Source organism: Eriocheir sinensis, chromosome 4 (assembly GCF_024679095.1).
Source record: "Eriocheir sinensis breed Jianghai 21 chromosome 4, ASM2467909v1, whole genome shotgun sequence".
In the NCBI taxonomy this organism is placed as follows: domain Eukaryota; kingdom Metazoa; phylum Arthropoda; class Malacostraca; order Decapoda; family Varunidae; genus Eriocheir; species Eriocheir sinensis.
Window position 1 is genome coordinate 12300988 of NC_066512.1, and position 13808 is coordinate 12314795.

Below are 13808 nucleotides of genomic sequence, written 5' to 3' on the forward strand. Positions count from 1 at the left end.
GGTTATTAAGTTTCCCTCCTCTTCCACAATGGTAAACAAATATTATGTGGAAAAGACAGAGTAAAGAAGAAAAAAAAAACAGTTAGCGGACGCAAAAGAAAATGAGGAGGAGGCGGAGTAATCGAGGCGGAAGAGAATTGGAAGGAGGAAGAATGTTTTCAAAATTCTTTCCACATACAAATCTCTTGAGTCGAAGCAGAAAAAGAGACAGAGGACTGGAAGAAGAAACGGTAGGAACGGTAAACTTACTCTGCGAGACAAATATTTCATGCATTAGAGGAACACAAAAATGAGGAAAATGGAAGAGGAAAAGAAATAAAAGAAGAGATAATGGAAAGAACTAGAGAATCATCGTCCCCTTTCCTCCTCTTCAACTAAAGATGGCAACAACAGCAACAGCAAAAGCAGAGCCACAAAAGGCATTGTCTAATCAATTCACAGATAGGGCGGGCGAGGGAGAGCGAGAGATGAACACTCGCTAAGAAAATATAAAAGACACAAAATTAACTTCGCCTCACGTCACATGGAAAGAAAAAGTGAAGGCGGTTGTGACACAGTAAATATTTTGTGTCCCTAAGAGGAGGAGGTTCAAAACAGCCTCGGCTTTTTATGCTCACCATGAGGAACGCCGAGCAGCTCCTCCGCGCCTTGGGCCACCGGGTTGAGGAGGATGATGAAGGCGAAGAGCAGGTGGACGAAGAGAAAGACCCTCACAGTTGTCACGGCCGCCCCGGAAACCGCCAGCAGGATGTTACTGGGCACGTGGACTCCGAAGACACCATATCCTACCCCTGACACCGGCATGTACAGGGCCAGAAGGACTGAAAGAGAGAGAGAGAGAGAGAGAGAGAGAGAGAGAGAGAGAGAGAGAGAGAGAGAGAGAGAGAGAGAGAGAGAGAGAGAGAGAGAGAGAGAGAGAGAGAGAGAGAGAGAGAGAGAGAGAGAGAGAGATTAACTTCCACAGCTCGCCCCTCGTTTTAATTAAAGCTCAATAGATCCTCTTCAGCTTGCTAATAACCAACCACAACACGCCCCGTGACCCTGGACTCCATGCCCGCAACATAACAAGCTTTGGCCATCCAGTTTCCCTCTTCCTCTTGTGTTTGTCTGACTTGCATAATTATTCCTCTTACCCAGCCTCCTCTTCCCGACCTGTCCCAACCGCACCGACCATGCCCTGACCCAACACCTTTCCTCTCCCCTCCTCTTCCTGCCCCGCCATATGAACTCACCTGATCCATATTCTTCCACTTAGTCATACAGTCATCCATCCAGACTCATGTAACCTCCATCTCCTTCCACCAACAAAGTCACCCACGCTTAATCCTAATCCATATTCTTGCCACTACTACTAACCATACCATTCATCCACACAGGGACGTGCACAGGTAGGTTGCCCAGGTTGTCTGAGCAACTGCCGTTTTGCCCTTCTCGGCTGATGTTGCCCTTCTGAAAAATAGTGTTACGAATGTGTGTATTTTTTCCTAATATTATTTCCTCCAGGGACGTTATTATAGTCCCCGTTTTCTATTTTTACCCTCCCTCCCCTAGTGCTGTTGCAAAAGTAACCAATGATATTTCCGCTTCCAACAAAACATTATTACACTGAAATTACCTATTTAAATATAAGTATTCATCAATCTAAAATTATTTTAACTATTTTCTCACATTTGAAAACTTATAATATTAGCTATCTAGCTAGTTAATTCATTCCCGCCAAAACGTACTTGAAGCGTCCCTCGCGGCGTCACAGTCACTTCCCCCGCGACCGTCGCGACGCCTTCACACACGTCCCCTCGCAGGTAAAACTCCCCCATATTCACCGTATTTTGTATAGTTAATAACCTTCGATAACATGTGCTGCTAGGTAAATATGTATATGGAAGTAAGCAAGTTTATTTTTTTCAATTTACCTAGAAATAGTGAGCTCAAGTGCTGAATTTTTGTTTTTGCTTATTTGTAATATTCTAATAAAGACAGTGTGCATAAAGTGCAAAGCCTGTTAGGGTGTTTTGTTGTTGTTGTTGTTGTTGCAGTTTGTGTGTGTGTGTGGGGGGGGGGGGGGGTTGCCCTTTTTTCAGGTTTGAGCAACTGCCCTCTAAAATTCCTGTGCACGTCCCTGCATCCACACACATTTCCTCTACCCATCTAGTCATCCATCTCCCTCTCCTCCACCAGCACAGACATCTATGCCCATTTCAAAGCCTTCTCTGTCCATCTTTGCCTTCTGAATCATGTACATACTCCACTCTGCGCACTGAATCATCCACACTCAATCACACTACAGTACATACTCCACTCTACCCATTAAATCCTTCACAGCCCTTCACTATAAAGTTTACATCTACTCCCTTTGTATCACCCAGACCTATTAACTATGTGCCCACTATCTTTATCTTTGTGAGTCAGCCTCTAAAACTTGACCCATTAAGTGAGGGAGGAAAGCCTACACATGATCTTTTTGGATATGTGGGAAGGCAAAGGGTTGTGTCCTACCGAGGAAGGCGATGGTGACACTGACAGGGAAGCGAGTCCTGTCCTCCATGTCGTTCTGGATGGTGGGGAAGGTGGAGGCGCCCCCGAAGGAGAAGAGGATGGTTCCGAAGCCGAGGAAGAAGGAGGAGAGGGACGGGGACGTATAGAAAGGATAGATCGTGATGGTGGTGTTGGTGGTGTTCGTGAAGGTAGTGTTGGTGGTGATGGAGGGGTCGGGAGATGGTGTGCCTTCCAGCGCCGTCGTCACCACCACCACCACACACTGCAGCACCGTCACCACTACACCTGCCACGGAGACGAACCTGTTGGGAAGATCACCGTTGTTGTGGTTCCTTTGCTGGTGCTTATTTTGACAATATTATCATTATCATCATTATTATCATTTTCAGTCGTATCATCATCAACAATCAACATCAACAATTACTACTACTACTACTACTACTATTGCTACTACTACATAAAAGATACCTCAACCCATGTTTATTTTCCCGACACATAATCATGGAGGGCTCCATAGCTTGGAGGTCATTAGCCCGAACTCTGTTCGGTAATGACTGTGGCATCCAACCATGGATATCACTAATACTACTTAGCACTAAATCTATACATAACACCCTATCATTTACTGCGTCTAGATCCCCCTTTCCTTCCCTACTCATGTCACTCCCGACCCACCCTAATGTCACTCTCCACCACTGTGGCCTCATAGTCCATATTGGAGATGTTGGTGGCTTTTGGGCCAGAGTGTCTGGTGCCCCTGAGACATAGAATGGCCGACCTGAGCAAAGAGACGAGAGGCGACACCTCATCCAGGCTACAACGTGGCTCCTTGGCCGATGCTTTTTTTCTGAGATCAGTTCCGCGAGTCGTGCGTAGAAGCATCGGGCCCAGGGACCCATCCCGCCGGATGTGGTGAAGACGAGGGGGGTGAAGCTGCCCTGATCTACATGTTGAATTCTTTCACCGTATGCCCTTGTCTTCTCCTGCTCGTTCCTGTGGTGGGCGGCTTCCAGTGGCAGCTCACGGTGACAGGCAGCCATCGGGTCGAATATGCGGATGTCCATGAACGCCTACTGTCCGCGCACCCAGAATCCACGGGCACTTACATCAACCCGTGCCTCCTGTGAGGTATTGGCCGTCCTGTACCGAGGGTGTTCGCCGTCCAGGGGAAGCAGTGCCGGCTCGGTAGTGACGTCTTGGTATACCTCCCCGAGCATGCTGGCTGTCAGATCCCTCACTTCATCGTGTCGAATACAGACGAAGCCTCTCTTTTTACATGTCATGGTGTGAGTGATATCATTTGGTGATCCACATGCACAGAGATCAGGCAGCCCCTAAATCGGCTATCCATATCTCAGAGCAACAGCGTCGACAAATTCTTGTTTGTTGAGGCTGAAGCCTTTTGCTCTGATTGGTAATGACGTTAGCCAGTTAGAGGCGCCTGCCTCCTGTGCTGTGTGGATTTTTCTACCCATTTCTGTGGACAGGTGGTGTGTAAGACGGTCCAGCTCGTCTTTTTGGGCCTGTTGCCTTTCTTCTGACATTTTTCTTTTGATTTCTTTTATTTCTGTCTGATCTATTTCGCCCTCCGCCTCCTGAGCGATGATCCTGTTGATGAGGGATCTGGTAAGGCTGATGGAGTTTTGGTTCTCCTTATCAGCCAGCTTCTCAGGGTTGGTGATCCCCATTCCACCCAGTCTTGGAGAAAGTGCTGGCATATCCCTCTCCTCCTCCCCCAAAGCATGAGATTTCACCAGCGCGGGCAAGAATACATTCTTGACTACTACTACTTCTACCATTTACGTATACTACTGTCAATAACACATAATAAACACTAATAGTGTATCGAAGCAAAAATCATTAGCTATTAGAGTAATACACACAACCATCACCACCACCACCACCGCCACCGCCTCGTGATAAATTGGTTAGAACGCCTAACTTTGAATCCACGGGCACAGGTTTGAGTCCCGGCCCGGCCAGTCGTCGCGCTCCCCACCCACCTTTCCATCCTCCCTTTCGGGCTGATCGATAATTGGGTACCTGGGGAAGCCTGGGGAAGGAAAATTGTGGTTCTGCCCACACCTCGCATTGCTCATCCACCTGTCGCCCTGCATTTCTCTGCATTCAACTCGTCTCTGCAATGTTATTTCTTTTTCTTTTCACCTTGTATTATCCCTGCTAGTTCTTATTCTTGCAATCTCCCTCCGTCCACTACTCCACTTTTACCTGCTACTATAGGCTAACTCAAATGTCACACTGGACCTGTGTCCCAGGGTAATGGGTTATTTCCCGCCAAAGACTCAAGGGCCAGTATAACGAAGATGAGGATACGCTCAGAATCAGCGTACGGCCCCCAACTTTTGATCACTCCCTTTAGCACCTCACCAAAAATCCTTCGGTGTGGCCAGCCAAGACGCGGGGAGCAGCAGGCAGGCCACGACCCCAGTGCAGAGGCAGGGGGAGAGCAGGGGAGTCGCCAGGGAGGCCAGGAGGTCCCCGGTTAGGATAAGCACCACCGCCGTCACCCCCACCAGCGTCAGAGTCTGGGCCACCACCACCACCCACCTAGGAGGAAAGAAAGGTAGGGAATGTTTGCCAGTTCATACGCGTCTTCCAATTAGGACTGCACAAGAATGCAGCGGCTCTGAAAAATAAAGCATGTATAAAAATAGATAAAGTACGTATACTTCTCAGTCCCTTGAAAATAGTTTCTTTTTCAAAACAGTTCTTTCTTGTCGGAAATGAATGCTATTTGGCATGATGCGTACGAACTGGTGAACAGCCCTAAGCGTAGGAAGCAACAAGGTAGGCTTAGTGAACATCAAGTTATTTTGACACACACACACACACACACACACACACACACACACACACACACACACACACACACACACACACACGGGGTTTACATAAGTAAGGCAACCGACAAACAAACACTCCAAGACCCATCTAAGTCACCGAACAAACACCACACTCACACTGCAGCGCCTGAACACACCACCGCCTTTCCTTCCAAACACAGAGCCCTTGTTGACGAACTCGCCTTCCCTTCTGTTCCCTGCAGACCGGATGAAGCAAATAAAAAGTGATGAAGTGAGGATAAGCGATCGGAGATAGAAGGAAAGGGGAGTTGTGGATGGCTGACGGGAAATGAGCTTAGTTTGAAGAATGGCAAATTATCCGAAGGAGAGGGTTAAGAAGGGATGAGGCAGGAAGGAAAGTAGGAAAATAAGAAATGGGTGGAAGGAGGGAACTGGGGTAGACAGTGGGGCATGACAGGAAAGGTACGGAGAGTGTAGGGCAGTGGTTCCCAAACTTTTTACATTATACCCCTATTGATATCTAAGAAATCGTCACGCCCCCCCCTTCCCTTGTTCATATATATATATATATATATATATATATATATATATATATATATATATATATATATATATATATATATATATATATATATATATATATATATATATATATATATATATATATATATATATTGCAACTTACGTGAGGATGATTCAAACATTGTTACTCCTTCATGTGTGTGTGTGTGTGTGTGTGTGTGTGTGTGTGTGTGTGTGTGTGTGTGTGTGTGTGTGTGTGTGTGTGTGTGTGTTTTAATACATTGCTGTATTATTATACATTGCTATATTCTTGTTCTTGTGTGTATTAGATTTTAGTATAAGTTATTGTTAAGGAAAAATCTCAGACCACGGGGATGATGGAGAGTGTGGAAGGAATTTGGGGGAAGCAATTAAAGCACACCTGTTGGGCGGAGTAGGATAAGAATTAGAGAACACTTGGTGGAGAAGAAGGAGAGCAATTAATGTTAATCCGCTTAGGATTGAGAGAGCACACGCAAGGATGATAGACATATTAGGATAAATCGCTAAGCACTTGTTTTTTTCCCACAATGCACCGCGCTCGTGACGTCACATGTAAACAGAGACGTCACTGGAGACCCACACGTGTGGCCGCGGCGCCACTGGATTGAGGTTTCTTGCTGTGAACAATGACAAGGTGTGCTGTTTGCGGCTGTAATAACAATAACAGGTGTAAAAAGCTAGGAAAGCTTCGGTTTTATCGTTTTCCGAAGACAAAGTCCTTAGGCAGGCAGTGGATTCAAGCATGTAGTCGAAATGATAAGTAAATCCAGATACTGCCAGAGTTTGTTCAAGTCATTTCAAGGCGACAGACTACACACAGCACTACATTATCAAGAGGAAGCTGATCAGCAAGTCTCCACAGGCAACAAGATCACTAAAGGCCGATGTTGTGCCTTCCCTTTTTCTCCCAAAATAGGAAAATGATCCAGGTAAGTAATATGATCCACATCGCTCCAGTACATTTTTTTTTCTTCTTATTTTACGATATTTAGGAGGGTATTTAACCATGTAGAAGGCATATAAATGATTAAGGAAGGTTTGTATTGTCTTACATAGGTGAAAACAAGAGTAAATAACGAGGACTCAACAAAAATAATAAACCATTCTGAGAGTTGTGTCTTATTGTCACGGTTTTCTGTGCTTAATTCATTATTGTAATCATCAATGAGAACTAACACCAAGTCCTAATGATAGTTATCTGGCGTGCACTTATTTTCTGTTTGCATAACGTTGACGATCCATATGAGCGGTGTGTGACTGTCATTTGATTTCGATATTTGCTTGGAAGCGAAGCTGTAAAAATAACAATTTCAACAAATTATTCATTTTGATTTGGGCATATTAAATATTCCCATTATATGTAACTTGTAAATAATATATTGTTTCCAATACTTTAAAACATATATTAAGACACTTTGTTCGTGTTTCTAACCTGTTTGGAAGCAGTTATTGAGAAATATTGTAACAGCAGCCATTTTGGGCACCATCTTGGATTTTAGAAGAAGCACAAAGGGAATTTCAGGGACTTTTAATATGTGATTCTACATATTTTTTTTTAACTATCTTGAAAATTTAAGATTGTTCCCTCATATTTCCGGGTTTTAACTAATACTCTTGGACTAGTAGGAACAGCTGGATGAGCTGGGCGCCGACTGTCCCAGGCCAGAATCGAATCCAGGCCAGCGGATTCTTAACTAGGAGCTCGTTTTTTTCCAATGGTCACTATACCTTGGAGAAAGACACAGGTCAAAATTATAGCTGAAGTTCAACGGGCAGATAATTAACTTAATAACTGAAAAGCATTTGAATCTACACTCTCTAGAAAGGCGAAGGTTGCGAGGAGACCTGATCGAAGTCTATAAATGGATGAAGGGCTTCAATAAAGGGGATGTCAATAGGGTTTTGGTTGTAAAAGAACCAAGTAGGACACGTAGCAATGGTTTTAAGTTAGATAAATTCAGATCAACAAAGACATCGGCAAGAATTGGTTTACCAATAGAGTGGTGAATGAATGGAATAGGCTTGGCAGCCACGTTGTGGGTGACAATACCATAAATACATTCAAGAAAAGGTTGGATAAAGTCATGGATAGTGAGGTAAGGTGGGGTTAAGAGTACAGGAGCTGCCTTGTAAAGGCCAACCGTCCTCTTGCAGACTCCTTACGTTCTTATGTTCTTATCTTAACAAAACTGACTTGACGTGCTTAAACAAATGACGCCAAATAAATGAAAAAAAAAATTAATCAACAGAAATAAACTAAGGTAATAGAAAGTTCTTTACTAAAATAACGGAACAAAGTTTCATGCTTGAATTATATGTACTAAATGAAAACTGTTTTTAGCTTTCAAAAGAAAATGAAGACAATGCTACGTATACCCCCGCTATGCCGGTACTCACTGTCCCGGGATGCCGAGGGCGCGGCGGGCGATGGCCGGGTAAGGTTGGCGGCAGGGCGCGCGGTACTGCGGCCAGCGGTGCTCCAGCAACACCCAGCACATGCCCAGCCGAGTGCCCGCGAACCCAACCGCCAGGCAGAGCACCGCCATCAGCGGCAGCCCCGCCCACCCTGTACAGGAGAGGGGTGAAGGGGCGAAGGGGTATTATTGTTATTATTATTATTATTATTATTATTATTATTATTATTACTAGTATTATAGTAGGTTCACTTAAGCTAGATTCCTGGCGCCTAGGCAGGTTGGTAAGCTTGCAGCTGATTGGCTGCTCCGCTCTCTCGCAGACACTCATGTCGGACCACATCTTGCATGCTCGAGTGAGAAATGTTTCTTTATTATATGCCATAGCTCACCTCACATACAATAGCCAGTTTAGTTGACCATCAGACTCAGCAGTGACTGTAGAATCAAGATGTATTTTAAAAACTCGACAAAACAAATAAGAAAATGGTATTACGATGAGCTGAACTGTGAAGATGTTAAATAAATGTTTATGACATGTTTTACTTATGCTCGCTGTTTTCAACAGCTGTTCATTGACTACCCAGAAATGTATTATTTACGTAGAAAAATCTCTCGTGAACACGATAGTGTGATCAGAATGCAGTTAAAGCTCCACGTATTGAAAACACAGAGTTATTTATACCAACATGTCACTCGCCGCAACCACCGCAGCGCGCGCGACACGCTGCGTGATTATGTTAAAAAACAAAAGATGAGTGTCGCGCGCGCCGTGATTGTTGCGGGGAGTGACATGTTGCTATAAATAACTCTATATTTTCAATATGTGGAGCTTTATCTGCACTCTGAACACACTATCGTGTTCACGCGAGATTTTCCTACGTAACGTAATAATATATTTCTGCAGTCAATGAACAACTGTTGAAAATAGTGAGCATAATTAAAAGATGTTATAAACATTTTTTCAACATCTTCTCAGTTCAACTCACCGTAATACCATTTTCTTTTTTGTTTTGTCGAGTTTCTACAGTCACTGCTGAGTCTGATGGTGTCAACCAAAACTGACTATCTCGTATATGAGGTGAGCTATGGTATATAATATAGAAACATGTCTCACTAGAGCATGCAAGATGTGGTCCGACATGAGTGATAGCGGGAGAGCGGTGCAGCCAATCAGCTGCAACCTTTCCAACCTGCCTAGGCGCCAGGAATCTAGCTTAAGTGAACCATTTTTTTTAATTTTCTTTATAGTAGTACTATCGCCTTTGCGATAGTTTGCTGGTAACAGGCATGCAGCCATTCATGAGACTGTCCACTCTTGGACGTTGTTTACCGGTAAGCCAATATCTTATCCACGCGGTTAGTGTCTCCTCTAACTTCCAAAGAAGTCTCCCGAGTGGTACCCTGTCAGAGGCTTTCATCGCAGGAGGAGGAAGAGGAAACATGGAATGACAGGCAACAGAAAGCCTATTATCTCATTACGAGGTTGCCTGCTGTAGCGCCGTGATCTGCCTGAGTCACTTGGTGTTAAAGGCATTTCCGTGCGTATTTTCAGTTCACTCCTGTTCTCACAGGTGACGATCGATGCGATTTCTGGAGGAGTTGATGGTTTCTACACTTATTACTTCAGCAGGGAGGTCGTTCCAATGGCGTATGACTCGGTTAGAGAAGAAATTCCTACCAATGTCTGTGTTACATCGCTTCGCTTGAATGTGGAGGACGTTGTTTCTAGTACTTGAGTTGGTCTGTAGCTCAAAGAGCTTGGAGTGGTCGACGTTACTGAAGTTCTTTAGGTACTTGAAGACCTGAATCATATCCCCCCGTAGGCGTCTGTTTTCCAGCGTGAAAATGTTAAGTTGCCTGAGTCGTTCTTCATACGGCAGGACTCTCAAGGGTGGAATCATCTTCGTAGCGTCAACAGATGTGTAATGCAGAGCGAGACCCGCCTTGTGCCGCTGGCCAGCAGGGTTCAGCTGATCGCTGCCTGCCGAGTGGCCAAGGTCCTCCACCAAGACAGGGAGTCGGTGGCATGAGTGGAGCTCTGCAGAGTCTTGCCACAGAGGCGGGACCTGTTCACCGGCAAGACCTGGCTGTTTAAGGTGGCTGAGGCTGTCGGCCCCCTACCCCATCTCGACCACCTGCGGCGGGAGGGACCTGACCGTCCAGCCGCCAACTAATCGCTCCACCTCCGTGGCAGCCCCCCACCGCCGAGATCATCATAAGAGAGCTGCCTGCCAGCAAGGTGCTGTACACAGAGGGGGAACTCTTGCAACACGCGCTCATGGCGGTGGCCCAGGCCAACGCAGGGAGCTGTGGTGTCTACTACACCGACGGCTCAATCGACCCAGAGAGAGGCGCTACAGGCGCGGCGGTTGTCACCGGAGGAGAGACGCTGTCGTGGAGGACACCAGATCACTGCTCCACCTTACAAACCGAGCTGATGTCCACCAAGCATGCCCTGGAGCATGACCTGCAGCACCGGGAGGGGCCTGTCGTGCTGCACACAGACTCCCCCTCCTCCCTGCAGGTCCTGCAGCAATGGCATCCAACAGCTGACAACGTGCGGCTCGTCGCCGCCATGTTGGGCCTCACCCAGGGCATCGCCGCACAGGGGAGGGACATCAAACTCAACTGGATGCCCAGCCACGTAGTCCTGCGTGGGAACGAGGCAGATGACGCAGCCCGTGCAGCCACCATCATGCCAGCCGTAACCAGCACTGTCCTGCCCAGCCTGCAGCAGGCTAAAGTGCAGGCCAGACGCGCTGCCGCCAGCTCCGCAGAGGACCTGCACAGACAGGTTGAGCGGTACTCGCGGCAGGGGGCCTGGTACGCCAGGGCCAGTGACCACCAGCCCTTTCATCCCGGCCGGGAGCGGGCTAGGGCGGACCAGGTCATGCTGCACCGCCTTCGGCTTGGCTACCGCGCGCTCCAGGAGATGAGAAACGACTTCGTGGGCCGGCAATGTGAGCACTGCGAAGCAGTCGTCCATCGCCCCCTGGTCCATTACCTGCTGCACTGACCCACCACGGCCCAGCTCAGACAGCAGCCCACAGAGAACCCGCAGGACGAGGAGGCGAGAGCTTGTTGGCGGTAGTGAGTGTTCTGAGTGCTAATTGGTTCACGGACAGAGAAAGGCAATATCCGTCAGGGTTGCTTTATTGACAAAAATCTCACAGGTCACTGACATATACAAGACACATAAAATAGGTGGTTGAGTGTATATGTGTTTGTGAAGATGTAGTGTAGAGTGAATGACATTGGAATGTGAGTGTAGTAAACAATATGTATGAGTTAACAATAGGAGGACGAGGACAGACAGTAGAAGATAAACTTGTAACAAGAGAAGTTAACATTGATGATGGAACACTGGACAACAGGGAGACGAGACCGCGACAATGAAAATACATAGACGGCACAGGAGATACAAGACGAGGGGAGACGAAAACATTGCACACGAGTACATTTAATGAGTCTGTGCTGCAGCGCCATTTTCTTGGGTCATCGGGAAGCAGAGGACACGGCTTTCAGCGGTGGCTGCTACAGATACTCCCCCCCTGTGACGAGAAAGGAGGAACGAAATCTTCTTGGTGCGGGGGCGCTGTGGCACAGAGGGTGTAGCTGGTGGTGCGTTGCGTAGAGTTGAGTTGCGTTGCGCGGTGAATTGCGCCGAGTTGAGTTGCGTTGAGGTGCGAGGTGATTTGCGCTGAGATGCATTGCGTTGCGCGGTGAGTTGCGCGGTGAGGACAGCTACGGTGAGTCGAGCTGAGGTGAGTAGCGCAGTGAGGACAGCTACGGTGAGTCGAGCTGAGGTGAGTAGCGCAGTGAGAACAGCTACGGTGAGTCGAGCTGAGGTGAGTTGCGCGGTGAGGACAGCAACGGTGAATCGAGCTGAGATGAGTTACGCGGTGAGGACAGCTACGGTGAGTCGAGCTGAAGTGAGTTGCGCGTTGTGTTCAGCTGCAGTGAGTCGAGCTGAGGTGAGTTGAGCAGCGAGTTGAGAAGCTAGGGGTTGAGCAGCGAGGGGTTGGGCTGGGTAAGTTGGGCTGCGTAAGCTGGGCTGCTTGAGTTGAGTGGTTGGCTGTTTAATAGATCCTGGAAGGGTTGAATCCGCACTCCAAAATCGCGAACCACGTAGACGGGTCCTGAGCAGAAGAGTGTGCCCTGAAGGACACCGCTGTTGCAGAGGAAGAGTTGCATGTCGTCGTCAGGTATGGTGAAATCGAGCGGCGTGGAGATGGGCAAACGGCACTAGCGTAAACGCGCCGGGGGCCACGGCAGTCCGAGAGAGCGTCGAGGGAACTGCGTGTGAAGGCGCTAGCTGCCAGCATGCCAGGGGCCACAGCAGGTTGAGGAGTGAGGGGCGCTAGCATGTGCCAGGGGCCGCTGCAGTCCGTGAGAGTAGAACGAACTGCGTGTACTATAGGCGCTGGCGCGTGCTAAGAAATACAGTGGCTCAGGGAGCGAACCACAGTGTTCAAGAAGGCACTGTAATACAACACTGCATGCTTAGTAGGCATTGTCCGCCAGCGGCGGGCCGTTGCCCGCTCATCGATATATTTGTATTTAATTGCACTATGTAAGATGTAAAAATAAAGAATGAAGATATCTTCGTAGCGCGTCGCTGGATTCTTTCTAATAATTCAATGTCTTTTCTGTAATTAGGGGACCAGAATTGTACTACATACTCGAGGTGAGGTCTTACCATTGAGTTATATAAAGATAACATTACTTCCGGCGTCTTGCATTCGAAGTTTCTTGAAATAAACCCGAGCATAGTGTTGGCTTTGTTATATGCTTTTTTTTACAGTGCTTTGCGTGTTTTAGGTCACTGCTGATAGTGACTCCAAGATCCGATTCCTTCTGCACGACCTGCATCTCTCTCTCTCTCTCTGAATGAAGTGAATATTTATTTTTCCTATAAAAAAATAGCATGTATAGTTATTATGTTTGTACTCGATCATAGTCTAATAACAATAACAATATATATTAGCAACCTAAAAAAAAAAAAAAGAATCGGACATGAGCAACCTAAAAAAAAAAAAAAAGAATCGGACATGAAGAATTATCCAATAAAGCCAATAAATAAATCCAATAATAAAATAATGGAGACGGGAACTATGATGGAAACAAAAAGCAGGAAAAAATGGTGGGAACTTGGGAAGACGGTCAGCGAGGCAGTGACTCAGCAGCCAGCACAACATTCAAGGCTTAATTCGCCTCCACAGGGCCCATACCGCATGGCGACTGGCGAGCATCACTAAGATCCAACCGGGACCGGAACTAGTGGCAATAGTCAGTACCGAGTGATCATGATTGTACTCGGCACTCGGTACCGGTACCGAGTGCCGAGTAGAATGATGATTACTCGGTACCAACCAGTGCCGAGTGGTCAGTCTTGGTACCGGTACCGAGCAATCTGGTACCGGTGCTTCCCCACCCTAAAACCTCTGCGAGATATTTTGCGGCTGCGGCGGCGCTTCGTGAATATTTTCCCTATTTTCAACAATAA

At 47.0% G+C, this 13808-nt stretch overlaps 1 protein-coding gene across 1 annotated transcript in view; it reads right to left on the bottom strand.

Moving 5' to 3' along the window:
- The window catches only part of LOC127008530 (uncharacterized), a gene marked incomplete at its 5' end in the record, with an annotated part of 29442 nt that extends 20991 nt beyond the window's left edge, over nucleotides 1-8451 (bottom strand). Inside the window, 4 exon segments of the mRNA XM_050880699.1 lie at nucleotides 618-821; nucleotides 2497-2798; nucleotides 4885-5064; nucleotides 8283-8451. Coding sequence (XP_050736656.1) covers nucleotides 618-821; nucleotides 2497-2798; nucleotides 4885-5064; nucleotides 8283-8451 — 855 coding nt within the window.
- Between the last annotated feature and the right edge of the window lie 5357 nt (nucleotides 8452-13808).